Below are 21337 nucleotides of genomic sequence, written 5' to 3'. Positions count from 1 at the left end.
GTGGATGTGTAAAACGTTAGCATGGTGGGCATAGGACGGGCTGTGGATGTGTAAAGCGTTAGCATGGTGGGCATAGGACGGGCTGTGGATGTGTAAAGCGTTAGCATGGTGGGCAGAGGACGGGCTGTGGATGTGTAAAGCGTTAGCATGGTGGGCATAGGACGGGCTGTGGATGTGTAAAGCGTTAGCATGGTGGGCAGAGGACGGGCTGTGGATGTGTAAAGCATTAGCATGGTGGGCAGAGGACGGGCTGTGGATGTGTAAAGCGCTAGCATGGTGGGCAGAGGACGGGCTGTGGATGTGTAAAGCGCTAGCATGGTGGGCATAGGACGGGTTGTGGATGTGTAAAGCGCTAGCATGGTGGGCATAGGACGGGTTGTGGATGTGTAAAGCGCTAGCATGGTGGGCAGAGGACGGGTTGTGGATGTGTAAAGCGTTAGCATGGTGGGCAGAGGACGGGCTGTGGATGTGTAAAGCGTTAGCATGGTGGGCATAGGACGGCCTGTGGATGTGTAAAGTGTTAGCATGGTGGGCAGAGGACGGCCTGTGGATGTGTAAAGCGTTAGCATGGTGGGCAGAGGATGGCCTATGGATGTGTAAAGCGTTAGCACGGTGGGCAGAGGACGGCCTGTGGATGTGTAAAGCGTTAGCATGGTGGGCAGAGGACGGGCTGTGGATGTGTAAAGCGTTATCACGGTGGGCATAGGACGGGCTGTGGATGTGTAAAGCGTTATCACTGTGGGCATAGGATGGGCTGTGGATGTGTAAAGCGTTAGTACGGTGGGTATAGGACAGGCTGTGGACGTGTAAAGCATTACTGTACATTGCGAATACCCCAGGTCCTTTATACTATTTAGGTGGAGATGGTAGAGAGTCATCAGAGGAAAACATCAGTGAGCAAAACTTTATTCTTATGTGCCGTACAAATGCTGCAAACGTATAAAGAGGACTGAAGTCCGGTCACGCCGGCCCTGATATCACCATGCTTTATTAAATACAAAATATAAACACTTCATTTATTATAAAAAGCTATAAAAATACTGCATGCGGCCTAAGGACTCTTCACATGTCGGCTCGAACAAAGGAAGCAAAGACCCCGTCCTCCTGGGCGAGGAGGCTCTCTGGCGTGTCATATTCCAGAATGTTCCCCCGACGCATCACGATCACCAGGTCTGCCGTGAGGATGGTGTGTACCCGGTGCTGTGGGAGAACGTGAACACACAGTAAGAAATGTGGCCGAGTAACGTGGCTACTATAATACAATGTGCCACCCTCCACGTCCACCTCAGTACAGGGCCGGCCCTTGCCAATTTGATGCCCTAGGCAAGATTTTGGCTTGTGCCCCCTAGCACCGCCACTAGATCCGCCTCAGCACCCCACTCCCAGCAGCACAGATCATAGCAGCAGACAGCAATGCCCATCACATTCACCCGCAGCAATCCTCATCCAGCACAGTGCCACTCACCCAGCACAGTGCCACTCACCCAGCAGCACAGATCACAGCTGCAGCACCCATCACCCCTCACCTGGCCAGCACCCATCACCCCTCACTCATGCTGAGCTGACTTAGTAAAAAACTTAGTCTTAAGAGCTGCCAGACTACCTCTGAAGCCATGCGTACGCCCGCCCCTGCAGTTGTTTCCCCAGCTGTTAGTCATTCCTGTGCATGGTGGCTGGCAAATACATTGCCCCCACAGGAAAATAAACACATTGCCCCAAACAGGGAAAAATTAAAACATATTGGGGTTAGGCACTAGAAGGGACAGTTAGGGTCAGACGCCTACCCCGACAGTTAGGGTTAGGCACCAAGGGGAGGGTAAGGGTGAATATTAGGGCTAGAAAAATTTGTTGACCATTTTTTTGTGTCGACCTTTTGACCATGTCGACCTTATTACATGTCGACCTTTTGTCCCAGTTGATCTTTTGTCCCTGTCGACATATTGACTGTCTAACATCTGGTGTCTATCTAGACACTGTCAAACTTTTTACTGTCCGTGTGTTCAGGGGAGTAAATGTAATGATGAGAGATGTGTTGTGATGTGGAGAGTTATATTGTGGGGAGGAGAGTAATACTGAGGGGAGGAGGGTTGTACTGTGGGGAAGAGAGTAATACTGAGGGGAGGAGGGTTGTACTGTGGGGAAGAGAGTAATACTGAGGGGAGGAGGGTTGTACTGTGGGGAGGAGAGTAAAACTGAGGGGAGGAGAGTTGTACTGTGGGGAGGAGAGTAATACTGAGGGGAGGAGGGTTGTACTGTGGGGAGGAGAGTAATACTGAGGGGAGGAGGGTTGTACTGTGGGGAGGAGAGTAATACTGAGGGGAGGAGGGTTTTACTGTGGGGAGGAGAGTAATACTGAGGGGAGGAGGGTTGTACTGTGGGGAGGAGAGTAATACTGAGGGGAGGAGGGTTGTACTGTGGGGAGGAGAGTAATACTGAGGGGAGGAGGGTTGTACTGTGGGGAGGAGGGTTGTACAGAGGGGTGGAGGGTTGTACAGAGGGGAAGAAGGTTGTCCTGAGGCGTGGAGAGTAATACTGAGGGGAGAAGGGTTGTACTGTGGGGAGGAGAGTAATACTGGGGAGGAGGGATGTACTGTGGGGAGGAGAGTAATACTGTGGGGAGGAGGGTTGTACTATGGGGAGGAGAGTAATACTGTGGGGAGGAGAGTAATACTGAGGGGAGGAGGGTTGTACTGTGGGGAGGAGGGTTGTACTGTGGGGAGGAGAGTAATACTGAGGGGAGGAGGGTTGTACTGTGGGGAGGAGATTAATACTGAGGGGAGGAGGGTTGTACTGTGGGGAGGAGAGTAATACTGAGGGGAGGAGGGTTGTACAGTGGGGTGGATAGTTATATGGAGGAGAGGAGGCCTTTACTGTGAGGAGGCGAGTAATACTGAGGGGAGGCAAGTAATACTGAGTTGAAGAGTGTTGTACTGTGGGGAGGAGAGTAATACTGAGGGGAAGAGAGTTGTACTGTGGGGTGGAGAGTTGTACTGTGGGGATGAGAGTTATATGGAGGAGAGGAGAGTTGTACTGTGGGAATGAGTTATATGGAGGAGAGGAGAGTTGTACTGTGGGGAGTAGAGTAATACTGAGGAGATGAGGGTTGTAAAGTGGGGAGTAGAGTTGTAGAGAGGCCATTTGTACTGAGGGGAAGAGATTTGTACTCTGGGGTGGAGAGTTGAACTATGGGAAGGAGAGTTGTAGGGATGCTAGTTTTACTGTGAGGAAAGGTGCAATGTACTGTGTGGAGGTGAGTTGTACCTTGGGAAGGAGAGTTGAATTGTGAAGAGTTGTACTCATGGAAGGAAGGAGAGTTGTACAGAGGGGAAGAGGGTTGTCCTGAGGGGAGAAGAGTTGTACTTTAGGGAGGAGAGTTGTACTCAGGGGAGGAAGGAGAGTACTACTGAGGGGAGGAGGATTGTACTGTGGGGAGGAGCATAATACTGAGGGGAGGAGGTTTGTACTGAGGGGAGGAGAGTAATACTGAGGGGCATAGAGTTGAACTGTGGGAAGGAGAGTTGCAGGGAGGCTAGTTTTACTGTTGGGAAAGGGACAGTTGTACTGTGTTGAGGTGAGTTGTACCTTAGGGAGGAGAGATGTACTGTGGGGAGGAGGGTTATACAGAGGGGAGGAGAGTTGTACTGTGGGGAGGAGGGTTGTACAGAGGGGTGGAGGGTTGTACAGAGGGGAGGAGAGTTGTACTGTGGGGAGGAGGGTTGTACAGAGGGGAGGAGAGTCTTACTGTGGGGAGGAGGGTTGTACAGAGGGGTGGAGGGTTGTACAGAGGGGTGTAGGTTTGTACAGAGGGGAAGAGGGTTGTCCTGAGGCGAGGAGAGTAATACTGAGGGGAGGAGGGTTGTACTGTGGGGAGGAGAGTAATACTGAGGGGAGGAGGGTTGTACTGTGGGGAGGAGAGTAATACTGAGGGGAGGAGGGTTGTACTGTGGGGAGGAGAGTAATACTGAGGGGAGGAGGGTTGTACTGTGGGGAGGAGAGTAATACTGAGGGGAGGAGAGTTGTACTGTGGGGAGGAGAGTAATACTGAGGGGAGGAGGGTTGTACTGTGGGGAGGAGAGTAATACTGAGGGGAGGAGGGTTGTACTGTAGAGAGGAGAGTAATACTGAGGGGAGGAGGGTTGTACTGTGGAGAGGAGAGTAATACTGAGGGGAGGAGGGTTGTACTGTGGAGAGGAGAGTAATACTGAGGGGAGGAGGGTTGTACTGTGGGAGGAGAGTAATACTGAGGGGAGGAGGGTTGTACTGTGGGAGGAGAGTAATACTGTGGGGAGGAGGGTTGTACTGTGGGGAGGAGAGTAATACTGTGGGGAGGAGGGTTGTACTGTGGGGAGGAGAGTAATACTGAGGGGAGGAGGGTTGTACTGTGGGGAGAAGAGTAATACTGAGGGGAGGAGGGTTGTACTGTGGGGAGGAGAGTAATACTGTGGGGAGGAGGGTTGTACTGTGGGGAGGAGAGTAATACTGAGGGGAGGAGGGTTGTACTGTGGGAGGAGAGTAATACTGCGGGGAGGAGGGTTGTACTGTGGGGAGGAGAGTAATACTGAGGGGAGGAGGGTTGTACTGTGGGGAGGAGAGTAATACTGTGGGGAGGAGAGTACTGTGGGGAGGAGAGTAACACTGAGGGGAGGAGGGTTGTACTGTGGGGAGGAGAGTAATACTGAGGTGAGGAGGGTTGTACTGTGGGGAGGAGAGTAATACTGTGGGGAGGAGGGTTGTACTGTGGGGAGGAGAGTAATACTGAGGGGAGGAGGGTTTTACTGTGGGGAGGAGAGTAATACTGAGGGGAGGAGGGTTGTACTGTGGGGAGGAGAGTAATACTGAGGGGAGGAGGGTTGTACTGTGGGGAGGAGAGTAATACTGAGGGGAGGAGGGTTGTACTGTGGGGAGGAAGGTTGTGCAGAGGGGTGGAGGGTTGTACAGAGGGGAAGAAGGTTGTCCTGAGGCGTGGAGAGTAATACTGAGGGGAGGAGGGTTTTACTGTGGGGAGGAGAGTAATACTGAGGGGAGAAGGGTTGTACTGTGTAGAGGAGAGTAATACTGTGGGGAGGAGGGTTGTACTATGGGGAGGAGAGTAATACTGTGGGGAGGAGAGTAATACTGTGGGGAGGAGGGTTGTACTGTGGGGAGGAGAGTAATACTGAGGGGAGGAGGGTTGTACTGTGGGGAGGAGAGTAATACTGAGGGGAGGAGGGTTGTACTGTGGGGAGGAGAGTAATACTGAGGGGAGGAGGGTTGTACAGTGGGGAGGATAGTTATATGGAGGAGAGGAGGCTTTTACTGTGAGGAGGCGAGTAATACTGAGGGGAGGCAAGTAATACTGAGTTGAAGAGTGTTGTACTGTGGGGAGGAGAGTAATACTGTGGGGAAGAGAGTTGTACTGTGGGGAGGAGAGTTGTACTGTGGGGATGAGAGTTATATGGAGGAGAGGAGAGTTGTACTGTGCTAATGAGTTATATGGAGGAGAGGAGAGTTGTACTGTGGGGAGTAGAGTAATACTGAGGAGAGGAGGGTTGTAAAGTGGGGAGGAGAGTTGTAGAGAGGCCATTTGTACTGAGTGGAAGAGATTTGTACTCTGGGGTGGAGAGTTGAACTATGGGAAGGAGAGTTGTAGGGATGCTAGTTTTACTGTGAGGAAAGGTGCAATGTACTGTGTGGAGGTGAGTTGTACCTTGGGAAGGAGAGTTGTATTGTGAAGAGTTGTACTCATGGAAGGAAGGAGAGTTGTACAGAGGGGAAGAGGGTTGTCCTGAGGGGAGATGAGTTGTACTGAAGGGAGGAGAGTTGTACTCAGGGGAGGAAGGAGAGTAGTACAGAGGGGAGGAGGATTGTTCTGTGGGGAGGAGAGTAATACTGAGGGGAGGAGGGTTGTACTGTGGAGAGGAGAGTAATACTGAGGGGCATAGAGTTGAACTGTGGGAAGGAGAGTTGCAGGGAGGCTAGTTTTACTGTTGGGAAAGGGACAGTTGTACTGTGTTGAGGTGAGTTGTACCTTAGGGAGGAGAGTTGTACTGTGGGGAGGAGAGTTATACAGAGGGGAGGAGAGTTGTACTGTGGGGAGGAGGGTTGTAGAGAGGGGTGGAGGGTTGTACAGAGGGGAAGAGAGTTGTACTGTGGGGAGGAGGGTTGTACAGAGGGGAGGAGAGTTGTACTGAGGGGAGGAGGGTTGTACAGAGGGGTGGAGGGTTGTACAGAGGGGTGGAGGTTTGTACAGAGGGGAAGAGGGTTGTCCTGAGGCGAGGAGAGTAATACTGGGGGGAGGAGGGTTGTACTGTGGGGAGGAGAGTAATACTGAGGGGAGGAGGGTTCTACTGTGGGGAGGAGAGTAATACTGAGGGGAGGAGGGATGTACTGTGTGGAGGAGAGTAATACTGAGGGGAGGAGGGTTGTACTGTGGGGAGGAGAGTAATACTGAGGGGAGGAGGGTTGTACTGTAGAGAGGAGAGTAATACTGAGGGGAGGAGGGTTGTACTGTGGGGAGGAGAGTAATACTGAGGGGAGGAGGGTTGTACTGTGGAGAGGAGAGTAATACTGAGGGGAGGAGGGTTGTACTGTGGGGAGGAGAGTAATACTGAAGGGAGGAGGGTTGTATTGTGGGGAGGAGAGTAATACTGTGGGGAGGAGGGTTGTACTGTGGGGAGGAGAGTAATACTGTGGGGAGGAGAGTAATACTGAGGGGAGGAGGGTTGTACTGTGGGGAGGAGAGTAATACTGAGGGGAGGAGGGTTGTACTGTGGGGAGGAGAGTAATACTGAGGGCAGGAGGGTTGTACTGTGGGGAGGAGAGTAATACTGAGGGGAGGTGGGTTGTACTGTGGGGAGGAGAGTAATACTGAGGGGAGGAGGGTTGTACAGTGGGGAGGATAGTTATGTGGAGGAGAGGAGGCTTTTACTGTGAGGAGTCGAGTAATACTGAGGGGAGGCGAGTAATACTGAGGGGAAGAGTGTTGTACTTTGGGGAGGAGAGTAATACTGAGGGGGTGAGAGTAATACTGAGGGGAAGAGAGTTGTACTGTGGTGAGGAGAGTTGTACTGTGGTGATGAGAGTTATATGGAGGAGAGGAGGGTTGTACTGTGGGAATGAGTTATATGGAGGAGAGGAGAGTTGTACTGTGGGGAGTAGAGTAATACTGATGAGAGGAGGGTTGTAAAGTGGGGAGGAGAGTTGTAGAGAGGCCAGTTGTACTGAGGGGAAGAGATTTGTACTCTGGGGTGGAGAGTTGAACTATGGGAAGGAGAGTTGTAGGGATGCTAGTTTTACTGTGAGGAAATGTGCAATGTACTGTGCGGAGGTGAGTTGTACCTTGGGAAGGAGAGTTGTATTGTGAAGAGTTGTACTCATGGAAGGAAGGAGAGTTGTACAGAGGGGAAGAGGGTTGTCCTGAGGGGAGAAGAGTTGTACTGTAGAGAGGAGAGTTGTACTCAGGGGAGGAAGGAGCACAGTACTGAGGGGAGGAGGGTTGTACTGTGGAGAGGAGAGTAATACTGAGGGGCATAGAGTTGAACTGTGGAAAGGAGAGTTGCAGGGAGGCTAGATTTACTGTTGGGAAAGGGACAGTTGTACTGTGTTGAGGTGAGTTGTACCTTAGGGAGGAGAGTTGTACTGTGGGGAGGAGGGTTATACAGAGGGGAGGAGAGTTGTACTGTGGGGAGGAGGGTTGTACAGAGGGGTGGAGGGTTGTACAGAGGGGTGGAGGGTTGTACAGAGGGGAGGAGAGTTGTACAGAGGGGAGGAGAGTTGTACTGTGGGAAGGAGGGTTGTACAGGGGGGAGGAGAGTTGTACTGTGGGGAGGAGGGTTGTACAGAGGGGTGGAGGGTTGTACAGAGGGTGGAGGGTTGTACAGAGGGGAGGAGAGTTGTACAGAGGGGAGGAGAGTTGTACTGTGGGGAGGAGGTTTGTACAGAGGGGAGGAGAGTTGTACAGAGGGGTGGAGGGTTGTACAGAGGGGTGGAGGGTTGTACAGAGGGGAGGAGAGTTGTACAGAGGGGAGGAGGGTTGTACAGAGGGGTGGAGGGTTGTACAGAGGGGTGGAGGGTTGTACAGAGGGGAGGAGAGTTGTACAGAGGGGAGGAGAGTTGTACTGTGGGGAGGAGGTTTGTACAGAGGGGAGGAGAGTTGTACAGAGGGGTGGAGGATTGTACATAGGGGTGGAGGGTTGTACAGAGGGGAGGAGAGTTGTACAGAGGGGAGGAGGGTTGTACTGTGGGGAGGAGGGTTGTACTGTGGGGAGGAGGGTTGTTCTGTGAGGTGTGAGGAGGAGGGTTATATTTTGGGAAGAATAAAGGTATTAAGGACAGGAGAGTTGTACTAAGGAGAGCTGTATGGAGGGGAAATTAATTGTGCTGATGAAAGGAGAGTTGTATCTAGGACAGGTCCTCATGTAATCTACAAGCAGCCTAGTTACTGAGTGACACATGAATGGCCATATTGGAAAAGGACACTGTCGTTCTGTGCTAGGGCCAAGTGACAAATATGATTCTACAGCCCAAATCTACGTCTCTCCCCCTGCCTGACATAACCAGGTGTCTCATGATGTTCAGATAATACAATTCATACTGTACCTCTAAGTGTGTCTTACAGGGAGGGGTCCGGCTTTGGATCCCCCACCAGTGTACCCATTCTGGGGCTGCGGATATCTGACACTATTCTGCCTATAACGGCCGGTAAAGGAGACTGTATATATGTAAGTGAGCTGCAGCAGTTCCTGGCAGGTTTGTATAATGAGCAATGACTGTGTGAGGGGAGCACAGTAACGTGCACACTGGTAGGAAGCACTCAGTGTAAGGGCGTACATTGCCACCCTGACCAGCGGCTCCGATCCGACACATTATTGGGCAGCCGACCATCAGGGATCCATTCTGTTATACACCATTAATGAGGAGCAGAAACCTAAATCATTCTACGGAACCATATGCTCATTACACTCCCTTTAGTACATAGGCTGCACATAGTAAGATAAGAATTGGGAGTCTCACTGTTAATAACTCACAATGTGTATCCCCACATTACATAGGAATAGAGACTGTGGGCTCAATTCAGACCCGCTCGCTAGATGCGTTCGCACGCAGCCAAAGTATGCAAATTCCGCGAACGCACGGCAAGGCATTAGCACGCCCTCTATGTCTTGGCGTGCGATCGCGGTGTGTATTTAGATGCCCACCAGCCTGTCTTAAGATGCCCACTTTCCCTTAGTAATACACGTCATCTCAGGAAGTGTATGTAACCATCGGTACATCGGGTACCATTGGATCCGTATGCAGCACTTGTGGCTGACCGCACCCTACCGCAAGCACTTTGAGTGCTTCAGTGTGTAATTCAGCAGTGTCACGTGTATTCTGATGCTGCGTAATAATTATGCACGCCTTTGTAACGGCGTTAAGACGCTCAGACACGCCTGCGTTCACACCACCACCCCCCCGTTTCCATCGACCACCCCCTGTCACCATCCACAAACGGCTCGTCCTGTCACTCAATCTAGCGAGGTGGCTATGCGCTGCGAGCGAACGCTTCCCGATCGCATGGACTAGTTCACGCACTGTGTCTTATACGCATGCGCACATTGCAAACATCGGCAGGCTACGTGCGAACGCAGCCTAGCGAGCGGGTCTGAATCGGGCCCCGTATGCGATGCATCTGATATTCTCTAATCATTGTACCAACCAGAGGGCGGCCAGGAGAGATCTGACACAATCTACTTGTGACTCTTGACCAGGTAGGTAAAGAGACCATCCGGGTTGGTGAGGAGGTTTGTGGCGGTATCGCTCTCTATCAATATACCCTCGGACAAGACTAACACCAGGCCTGCGTCCAAGATGGAGGACACTCGGTGCTACAGCGCAGAGAAGAGAAGACACAAGAGATAGAGAGAAGGAAGGTCAGATGGGAGATAAAGGATACAGGGAGAGCGAATGACTTATCGTCATGTTATCAGGTAAGTAACCAGCAGGTACAGTGTGAAATAGAGAGAGAGAGAACAACCTAAGTTACATTGTGACAAGTGATATATTCACAACAGATCGGGGCACAGAGTCATTAACCCCTGGCTCGCCAGTTGCCGTTAGGGTTGAGCTTGTTGTGTCTATTAACGTTAGGTCAGATTCCGGTTATATGGCAGAAAGACACCAGCGGTCTGGATACATTATCAGTTATACAAGATTCCGCAATAGATGAAGAACTGATTTACTAATTGTTCATAATCCATCAATAAAATAATCGTTACCTCGTTACCTTTTGCCTTTGGTGTTTATATATCACGGTTACCGACAGCTGTTATTATTGTTCCACCGTACACGTCACACCCAGCAATATACACGGCAAGGTGAAGGCGCTTTATACTTTGGGGAGTACGTGTTGTATGTAAGTGGCCGGGGTATTACAGAGCGGCGCGGCATGTTTTCGCCAAGCGCTGTATCATGAATGTGATATAAGCCCTCCTCATCTATGTTATTACGCTCTTTGCCCATTTGCTGCCCTGTTGAATAGGATTTTGTTGTCAGAGTAAAAGGGATACAGATTATTTGGTGGCGTGTCACTGCCCGTCTAGCGCAGAGGTTAAATACGTTTCCCAGCTGGCAAATGAGAATCTGGCAATCATCGTCTTGTTCAATGCAAAACTCCTCACGCCACCTAATGTCGCCCACTCCCCATACTTACCGCAATCGTTACAACAGTGCGATCTGCAAACGCCGTCATAACGACCTTCTGCAAAATATTCTCCTGCGCAGAAGAACAGGGTGTATTAATGAGCGCTCTGGAGAACGAGTATAGATCACATGTAACATTAATATCATTTTAGATCTTCCGAAGAGATTTATTTTACAATATTAGATGTATTATAACTTTGGTGGCTGTTAATATATTTGCTTTAAAAACAATAATTTGCAGTAACAGGGAAGAATGGTAAAATCCATCCAGCAATAAGGAACTTACTGTGGCCATATCGATCGACGCGGTGGCTTCGTCCATTATCAGGATGCTGCTCTTGCGGACAAACGCTCGGGCTAAGCAGAAAAGCTGCCTCTGTCCCACGCTGAAATTCTCACCGCCCTCCGTGACCATGGCGTCTGCGCAATGAGGGGAAGGTTGCGTTATGCAGACAGACAGACGCTATGGTACAGACAGACAGACGCTATGGTATAGACAGACAGGTGCTGTGTTACAGACAGACAGACACTATGGTATAGACAGACAGGTGCTGTGTTACAGACAGACAGACACTATGGTATAGACAGACAGGTGCTGTGTTACAGACAGACAGACACTATGGTATAGACAGACAGAATGTTACAGACCGATGCTGTGTTACAGACAGACACTATGGTATAGACAGACAGGTGCTGTGTTACAGACAGACAGACACTATGATATAGACAGACGCTATGGTACAGACAGACAGACACTATGGTATAGACAGACAGGTGCTGTGTTACAGACAGACAGACACTATGGTATAGACAGACAGGTGCTGTGTTACAGACAGACAGACACTATGGTATAGACAGACGCTATGGTACAGACAGACAGAATGTTACAGACCGATGCTGTGTTACGGACAGACAGACACCCAGACAATGAACTATAACTATACAGACGCTATAATCCAGGTGTCACAGACGAGTCATTAAACGCTCAGCAGAGCCGCCTGTCTGATGTTCCTCACACGAGAGATTCTAACTGCGGCTCCAGCTACATTTCTTTAAATGGAAATGTCAGTGTAGCTGAGAATCCCCCCTGACACGTACCGAGCCCTCCTGGCAGAGACTTCACCAGGTTCTTAAGCTGAGCGATTTCCAGGGCTTCCCAGAGCCGGTCGTCCGTACACTTACATTCCGGGTCCAGGTTCAGCCTGCACATGAGACAGAGGTGTTACTGTAGCGTCTCTCTATGTGATGTGTGCAGAGCATTGTGCAGAGCATTGCGCTGGCCGCACCAGACAGGTGCTCAGGTGTGCGGGCGTCTCCCAGTGACAGGGGCCCCTGCACAGTACTGAGGACATTACACATTATCACATTATCCGCAGCTGTCTGAGAGATAAGGTGGGTACACACTATACAGATATATCTGCAGATGATGGTCGTTCATACACACTGCACGATCATCATCTGCTTGTGCCCTGGGGGGCGGGACCTGGCACCGGTGGGCGTGTCGGGGGGGTGTGTCCCGCCCTCCTCCTCGCAGCTGTCGCTGTGTGTGTGTACAGGCAGTCTGCAGACATATGTCCATCGGCTCTGCAGCACAGCCAATGCAATATGTCGTTGAACGGTGACGTTCATCGACAGTTCACGGGCACACACTGGCCGACAGGCAGCAGATACAGGTTCTGTGGGCGTTTTTTTTTTTTTTATTTGTCTCCAGGCCGATCGCAAAGCTGTGGGTTTGTGGGAGGACCTACTGACATCACTAGTGAGCAGGAAGTTCACTCGGGCTTGCTGCAGCCAAGACCCTACCCCAGGGTCTCGTCGCAAGCCCGATGGTCGCGATAATTGCGTCGGTCTCCAGCCCGCTCGCAGTCCACCCACAGCTTTGCGAGCGGCCTGGAGACAAAAAAATCAATAAAACGCCCACAGACCCTGCGAGCTGCCTGCGGCAGCGAGCGGGTCTGAATCAGGGCCTAAATGCGCTACATGGAAAGAAGCATTTGGAAACCTGTGACGTAAAGTGCTGGAGCGAGAGGAGAAGCTGGCTTATGCCGACGTGTGTATCTGAACCGTATAACGTGAGAAGTCATATTCGTCTACCGTATTGAGCCGCTGAATAATACGGGGTCCTGGAGAATGATGGACAGTCTGGAGCGCAACGTATGAAGAGGAAGTTTGGAAATGTCTATTCCATCGATGACGATTTTACCTGCGCGAGAAACAGATAAATAGTCACCTGTGACGCAGAAACAGAATGAGATGGCGCAAACGGTGGTTCTTATTGGGGGCAAAATAAACGTAATTAATAAGTGTAAAATAATAAATACTATATTAGCTTTTAATAAATATAAAAAGAAAACGTGGACAATATTAACTGAAAATATTAATAAACGACATGATCACAATAGAAAAAAGAAAATTCCAAACACTATAGACGTTACTATTCAGGAACTGTTCCTAATGTGCGGAGGATTTCTGGGCCTCATTCACAGATGGACCCTATAGCGACGGCGGCTGTGTGAAATGATAATGTCGCAGGAGGCGTCTAGTGTAAAAAGACGCCTAGTACTGCCGGCATCTGCGGGCTGTGTGCGAAGACGCGTCTCCGTTTTGGCAAACGGTCCCTGTCTCCACCTCTAAGCCCCCCCCCCATACAGTTTGTCAACAGGCTGCTGCGTTTTGGGTACTGCGAGCGATGTCGCAGGATGAGATCTGCGCGTGCGCAGTGCGGCTTATCAAACCATCTGAGATGACCGTGAGCATTGCAGGTCTGTACAGCTCTGATTTAGGCCCTTTGTTAAACATTTGCCGGGGGGGGGTTAATGAAGCCCCTTTAATGATATACACTGTTTATCATTTAGCCATTTCTATATATTAATTACGTTCTACCTAAGTAGCTACAATTACTGTTCTCATTCAGTGATGACAGTCGTTATTTCCCAGGACACAATGCGTTTTGCAGACATTATATATATATAATCACAGCATCGAGCGCATTCCACCCTGGGATAATCATTTCCTATTAATTCCATTCCTGATGAAAACCCTCCTAAATTAGGATATTGTTGATGAAGTCTAATTTAACTATATGTTTTATTTAGAATGATGGAAGCTTAATAGAAGCCTGGGATATATACAGGCTGTAAGGTGCCTGTGCGACGCAGGTTCGGCGCTGTAATATTGTAGCCGGTTCGGGCAAATCTGTTGCTTTCTATTGGTTTATTAACCAACTATTTAGCTAATTTCCTATAATTGGCAGCAATGTTGCAGGATGTGTATAGATTACTGAGGGACTAGTGTAACCGTCTGTCTGTACAGGACAATGGAATATAAGGGACCTGTCTAACAGTCTATCAGGAGTGAAAGTACGGGTACAGATAATAATACCAACCAACCATCTAATATATCCACCATTCGGAAAAAAGCCAGAGATAGGGAAGATTTGCCGCTGCCCGTCCGGCCACAGATTCCAACCTAGTAACAGATCAGATGAAATTTCATTATACAAAGACAAATCTCATATCTGAAACCACTTCACAGGCAAAGTTATCATGAAGCTGAATCTATATAATTCTCCAGGAACCATTCTCCGGCACATCTGTAAGAGAAAGCCACCCAAATGACCGGGGGTCTGGGCTCGCCAAATTCTCCTGGTGAATTCAGGAACTTCAGATATGTGAAACCTAATTGGTTTCGTATGTGCGAAAAACTCCATAGGCAAAAACAAGGCGAAAAAGTTTCACCACCCAAAGGCAGGAGAAAAGATGAGCAAAATCCCTATTTTTGACTAAAAATGTGGGGATTTGGTTCAGAACCCTTTGGACACTCCCCCTAATGACTAAATAGCCTCCCCCCCAAAAAAAAAAAAAAAAATCTTAATTCCCCCTAAAAAATGTCATTTTTGGGGTGAAAATGTAAATAGTGTTTGAAAATGGTTTAGAGTTCTAGGACAGGTATTTGGGGGGCTGTATGGATTGGACAGGGGATTTTAGGATTGCAGGGGGCTGCAGCAGGTATTTTTTTTTAAAAAGACACTCTAGAGATCCAAAAATATACCCATATAAAATGAATGTACCCCCAATATAACTACAGCAATTATTTTTCACAATAGAAATTGCTTTATAAAATTTATCCACACTTATACAAATATGCATATAACAGCCCTTTGACTCAATTTAAGAACCCTAAATACTTTTATAGGGGCTATTAATACACTTCTATATTGATTTCCAGGGTCAGTGAGGTTTTTATGGGGTGTAGACTGATTTCCCCAATATAAGCTGTCCTTATCGCTAGTTTCACCCTTCGCTGCATAGCACATATGCGTTTTCACCTGTTTTGGAATTGAATTGGGCAAAAAGCGGGTGCGCACATTGTCAAAGTACAGACGGATGAGGCGAAAAGATTGCAGCGGCGACTGCATTTCACCGGCCGCGACTTTCCGACCCTTAGCTGGCTATATAATATAGAATTATTTTACGTAGAATTGTTATGCAAATCTGAATTTAGACCTCGCACCTACCAGTAATGTTCACTGTTTGGATAGAAAAAATAAAATAAACAGTAAAAACAATATAATATGTAGTTTTAATTTCATTTTAATGGCTTTAATTTTAACTGCAAGCTGTGAACTCGGACAAAGGGGTCAATCTAATTAGGTGCAAAGGGTGCGGTGTGCCGTTCCGTAAAGTGCGCCCACTGTCGCGATGTCTCACACATGTGAGATCATAGCACGTAATAGGATTGACCCCAAAGAACGCAAACTTCAAACCATAATAACTGGAGCAGTGAGGAAGAGATACTTTATAGCAGAGTAACACTGAACAGCACATTTTTTCCTCCGATTTCATTTTACCTTCATTTTTTTTTTTACATTGTGCGGTTTACCTAATAACCAGATAATCTCTTATACACCGAGCATCGTACCTTCTGCCCCGGCTTAATGTACGCCTTTACGTGCTTCAGCACCGGTTTCAGGTTACTCTCATATCGTACACACAAATCACTTATTTTAATCTCTCCATCCTTCGGCCAGTCATCCGGAACCTGCTGCGTATCTGGAATAGCGGGGCACAAGATTATATTATTGCTTTTATAACATTAGATTCTAAGTTATCTGCAGCGCGCTGTCGCGTCAATTGTCTGCGCACATCGCGGTAAGTATGGGAGAGTAACTTCACTCATTTTACTGCTCACCCCGATGGGTGTGTGAGGTATAATCAGCGACGTCGTAGTCACAATGTGTCGCTGTTATGAGCGTTTTCACACTACTTTACGACGGTCATATTGCAAATAATGAAATCGGACAATATGGCTGACTAAATGGTATCTCAGATCCCCGTATCGTTGTGCTCAGCATTATACGCCCCATCAGAGACCAGGGGGGAATGTAACAGCCTCCGATTTTTGAAAAGTGGTGAATTTCCAGCAAGTTTCTGGCGAGATTGAAGTCGCCGCAAGAGCCAGGAATCAATGGTTTTATTACTCATGTAGGACAGATACTTCCTACTAAAAACAAATAATTTGAATGAATGCATAGTTTATTATCCTTTATTTATATGGCGCCACAAGGGTTCCGCAGCTCCTTACATAGTACATAGACAAATGAGCGCACAAGAAAAACAGTTATTAACAGTACAAAACAATGCAGGATAAATACACGTTTTATATACATTGCTGCATAACACTTAAATAAGCAGCATGGCGTCAGCAACCAAGTGTTAGGTGCTGTTGTAAATTAATATAGGAGTTAGTGAAGGAGAAGCACGTGAGGGAAGAGGGCCCTGCTTGTGAGAACTTACATTCTAAAGGGGAGGGGCAGACAAACGGGTGACACAGATGGGCTGTATTGTGAGGAAGGAACATGGAGTAGTGGGTTAGGATGACAGCTGGAAAGCTTTGAAGAGGAATGGGGTCTTGAGAGCCCATTTGAAGATTAGGAGAGAAGATTAGGAGAGAAGATTAGGAGCCAGGAAGCAAAGTTAATATGGAATTTTGAGTTAAGGCCAGAGGGGCGAGGAAAGTCAGGTATTCGAGGAAGTTGGAAAAGGCAACTGATATGAGCATTGAATGCAAATAATGAAGTGGAGAATTTAGAAGGTACGAGTTGGTGGGAGTGACCAGATGATAGAAGTACTCCAACACCAACACTGTGGCAACCTCCAGGCCAGGGAGTGTGAGGGACTGTGAGGCTCCCAAAGGAGATAGCTGCAGGAGAAGTGGTGTCAGATGGGTAAGTCCAGGATTTGGTGATGGCTAGGAGATTGAAGGAGTTGAATATGAAGCCGTCACCAGTTGATTATAGACAGGACTGGCTTTCCAGAGGAGACAGGAGAGATGGATAGAGTTGGGAGGAGAGAGCAGGAGAAGGATTGCTGTAGTGTGCGGTTGAGATTGATTTAAAGCAAGGGGATAAGGAGAGTGTGGGTACGTGGTGGGTTTCTGAATGAGGAAGGGTGACAGCAGGTGGTGGGCAAGGTGGAGGTTTAGTGTGGTGTAGGTTGAGAAGAAGAGGTGTAACTTGGAGAAAAGGGAGGGTGCAGGGCTTAGGAGTTATGGGAGATGTGGTGGAGAGTACTAGATGGGATGAAGGGAGATAGAGGAGAGGAAGGAGGGAGAGGAGAAGGTGGAGAAGACTATGGAGGGAGGAAAGAGATGGGGACTGGTGGTAGAGGAAAGTATTATGTAGCTTCTGAGTGAGGGGGGGTAGAAGAGAGACATTGCGTAGATGAGGGATTAGGGGGGAAGAAAACAGTAGCAGTAGTAGTGATGAGAGTGAGATAAGGAATAGTACAGTTAAAATGTCTAAAAATCAGATAAAAGGAAGAACACATCCAGGATTATTTAACTAAAATACATCCACGCTACTAATACCTACAGGGTATTAATACTACTACTATACTACTGATAAATACTTTCATTTGTATTAATGTATAGATATAAGTGGATACTGTACCCATGGTCCCCTCGTAGCACTCCGATTCAATGGTCAGGAAACTGTTCACCTTCTTCACAGCTCCAATCTGCACCTCCAGATCCGCCAGGTTCCTCACCACCCAGTTCAGGTAATTAGTTACCTGCAGGATGTGAGGAAGATGTAACACACTGTAACGTCTGCGCATGGCTCATACAGTGATACGATGTCACAGCGCAGGCTGCGGTTTATGTTTTGTTGTACCAGTCTTTATATATTTACGTTGATTTTTAACTTTGACTACAATAAGTACTGTTGTCTATTTAATTGCTGCACCCCAGTCCCAGTCCCCTGGCCCCCAATTCCCCTCAAACAACACTGAGGAATGGCTCAGAAATACTATTAATGATTTCCAGGTTCAGGAACCAGATCAAGGGACAAAAATGTTGTCCCTTGATGGTGTCTGCATCTTACACAGAGACCCATCCATGGGAAGTAAGGGGACCATCTGGGGTCTGGTACAGGCTATAATGGGGTTTCATGACCCTTGGGACAGGTGTAGATCTGTGACCCACAGTATTGTCTAATCATTATCAGTCTCCACATAATAACCATAATCTTCCATCATCACTGAGGACAATACAGTGGGGGCGAGCAGGACACAAACCGTCAGAGCGTAGGTGAGGCCCAGACCCACGACTGCCGAGGTGAGTCCGGAGGTGATGGAGGTGACAGCTGCGGTCAGCACAATGCAGGCTCCCAGGTAATCCTGAGGGGACACAGTAAAGGATTATGGGTAGAAAGGCAAAGAGGTTCATGTGAAAAGGTTATAAACGTACAGAATGGTGGTAGAACCCACAAAAGACAATCCTCAATTATCGCTGTATAGTTACCATTCAGTATAGATTTCTCTAAGTGTTCTGTCTCCTCTTATTATCCTCATATAATTCACAAAATCACTATTACAGGATAGCTCCAAACTGGAGATTCTGGGCAGGATATAATGTAAACCTCATTCCCAAAGTGTTACGTCCCTGGGCTGCTGTGTTTAGGTGGCCCTATCGGTGCTCTGATCAGGCCTCAGGCTATCCGGAGTGTTCTCCACCAACAGCGAGCTGGAGTGCGTGGGGCAGCGCCAGCGGACCGGGCCCCAGTAAGAGGCCTCCTGGGATAGGGGTTTACCTGGGAGATTCTACCAATGCTTCCAGGCTTGTGTGACGTAATAAATGAAGATAATCATCATTTTACCCCCTATACATCATGATGTCTGCAGGGGGAGATTCTGGGGACTGAATTTCTGTGTCCCACAGTCAGGCAGAAAATGGAGCCTCCAGCTAAGGATTCTGGGAAATAAGTGCTTGCCCTTATAGTACACACTTCATCCCTATCTGTTTGCCTTTCTATACCCTAAACCAAACTATGGGCCTGGTTCTGAGTCACATGATTATCGCGTATGTCTATAAACTGCGCAATCACCGACTGTGCAAGCACCGTAACATGCGTAAGCAATGGTTGGCATTTGATGGATCACTCTGTCTGTGAGATAGGTATTTCTGGGCAGAACCTGAGCGGCACCTGTGTTACACTGTTTATTTCCTGCCTCTTCCCATATCTCTTCTCCCAAATTCCCCACATCTCCCTCTCTCACCCCCCTCATCCCATCTCTCTCTTCACTGTCTTCCCCTCTTCCATCCATATCTCTTACTTCCCCTCCCCCTCTCATCTTTCTCCCCTTCCCCCTATTATCTCAATTCTTCCCCCATCTCTATCCCTCCCCTCTTCCTCCCATCTCTATCCCTCCCCTCTTCCTCCCATCTCTATCCATCCCCTCTTCCTCCCATCTCTATCCCTCCCCTCTTCCTCCCATCTCTATCCCTCCCCTCTTCCTCCCATCTCTATCCCTTCCCTTCCTCCCATCTCTATCCCTCCCTCTTCCTCCCATCTCTATCCCTCCTCTCTTCCTCCCATTTCTATCCCTCCCCTCTTCCTCCCATCTCTATCCCTCCCCTCTTCCTCCCATCTCTATCCCTCCCCTCTTCCTCCAATCTCTATCCATTCCCCTCTTCCTCCCATCTCTATCCCTTCTCTTCCTCCCATCTCTATCCATCCCCTCTTCCTCCCATCTCTATCCATCCCCTCTTCCTCCCATCTCTATCCCTCCCCTCTTCCTCCCATCTCTCTATCCCTCCCCTCTTTTTCCAAACTCTCCAATTTATCTAATTTTCCCATCTTCTCTTTTTCTCTCCGTTACCTAAAATATGCGTTTCGGCATGTGTAACGGGCCATTCATCATCAGGACTTAAAAGTTTTCAGATTCTCTAGCGAGAACAAGCGCCATCTGAAGGTGGCACTGGTTCACGGAGGCCCGCTCCTTCCTATGAGAAGGAGGTCAGGGGTTGTGAAGAGGTATCCGAGGGGATTCCTCCACTGCTGCCGCCTCCTCACTGCCTCCCCAGCGGCTTTGTGGATTCGTGGACTCAGGTCACACAAGTGCAGAAGCCGGGGATTCGAAAGGTAAGTCTGGAGCATCTGTCCCCGCACCAGAGCAATGCTGAATTGCTCCAGTGATAAGTATCCCTCACTGCGAGGTGGAGACTTAATCATCAGGGGCCATCCGGAATAGGTCACTATGGCCCTCATTCAGAGCCACTCGCTAGCGGCAGTACGCTCATTCCGAGCGATGTTCGCACATCTGCGCATGCGTACGGTTTTTAGTACGCATGCGCGGACCAGTCAGTGCGGGCGAAAATCGTTTGTACGCAATATAGCGAGTGCCTGCTATTTTGAGTGACAGAATGAAGCGTATGTGGGTGGTAACAGGGGAAGGTGCTTGAAAACGGGGAGTGGAGATCAGAACGCAGGCGTGCTTAAAGGTCAAAACGGGCGTTTTATGGGTGTGCATAATTAAAACAGCAGCGTCATTGACCACGTCACTTGGTTTTTTTTAACTCAGAACTGCTCGCAAAATAGCGGTTGAAAAAACCAACCCCAAGAATAGCGAGCAGTTCAGATCCTGTTCGATGTACTCGATTAATCTAATAAATAGCGGACATGACGTATGGTGCGAGCGGCCAGGGGGCGTTTTTAACAAATAAACGAGCGTATGTTTTGCTCGCTCGTTCAGACTTAGAGGTGTGAACAGACTGCAATGTGCGAACGGATCATTTGAATAGCCACCCCTTGTTTTTGAACGAACGAACGCAAATAGCGAACGGCTCTGAATGAGGGCCTATGTCCCCTCTTCCTGACATCTCTCTCTCTCTCTGATTTGAACTTCCCATAGTTCCATTCTTCGGTGGGACAACAGTTTCTTTTTCCAAGCGCTGGCCCGGCAGGGTAACACGATAAATACCGTGGATAGGTTGATAAATACCGTGGATAGGTTGATAAATACCGTGGATAGGTTGATGAGAAAGCTGCCGAAAAATGCTGGTAATCTTATAATACTTGATAAATAAACACCTAAATTCTGTAAAGTGAATATAATCCCAGCAGGATCGGGTCTGCGTGTAGCAATGTTGTACACGTCAGATCCTTATAATAGCAGTTATGCAAGAGATAGTCCAGGCACGTCCCTTCCCTCACATTCCCCAGGGACACGTCAGACACGTTACAGAACATATTCCTCATATTATTCAGACAATACAACTACAGCAAGAAAATACAAAACATGAAAATCTCCAGTACTAGCAGTGACGGCATTTAGGTCAGACAGGCGAGCGTCTGCACTGCGTCAGGGTGACCAACAGATCTACATGGCTAAATACGGAG

At 48.6% G+C, this 21337-nt stretch overlaps 1 protein-coding gene across 7 annotated transcripts in view; it reads right to left on the bottom strand.

Moving 5' to 3' along the window:
- Window positions 1–899: 899 nt before the first annotated feature.
- The window catches only part of ABCC9 (ATP binding cassette subfamily C member 9), a 199141-nt gene continuing 178703 nt past the window's right edge, over window positions 900–21337 (bottom strand). For 5 of the 7 annotated variants that reach the window (XM_088454786.1, XM_088454783.1, XM_088454787.1 and 2 more), the window contains 10 exons: window positions 18234–18335; window positions 17609–17729; window positions 15580–15710; window positions 14049–14127; window positions 12754–12862; window positions 11758–11861; window positions 10946–11079; window positions 10670–10732; window positions 9677–9845; window positions 1114–1200 (listed from right to left, as the gene is read on the bottom strand). In XM_088454786.1, coding sequence (XP_088310912.1) covers window positions 9708–9845; window positions 10670–10732; window positions 10946–11079; window positions 11758–11861; window positions 12754–12862; window positions 14049–14127; window positions 15580–15710; window positions 17609–17729; window positions 18234–18335 — 981 coding nt within the window. In that variant the 3' untranslated portion in view covers window positions 1114–1200; window positions 9677–9707. Of the gene's footprint in view, window positions 1201–9676; window positions 9846–10669; window positions 10733–10945; window positions 11080–11757; window positions 11862–12753; window positions 12863–14048; window positions 14128–15579; window positions 15711–17608; window positions 17730–18233; window positions 18336–21337 lie in introns of all 7 variants that reach the window. The other 2 variants (XM_088454784.1, XM_088454788.1) reach the window with 1 other exon arrangement.

Source organism: Taudactylus pleione, unplaced genomic scaffold, assembly GCF_031769625.1.
Source record: "Taudactylus pleione unplaced genomic scaffold, aTauple2 ptg000632l, whole genome shotgun sequence".
In the NCBI taxonomy this organism is placed as follows: Eukaryota; Metazoa; Chordata; class Amphibia; order Anura; family Myobatrachidae; genus Taudactylus; species Taudactylus pleione.
This window is presented reverse-complemented; position numbering and strand designations above follow the sequence as displayed.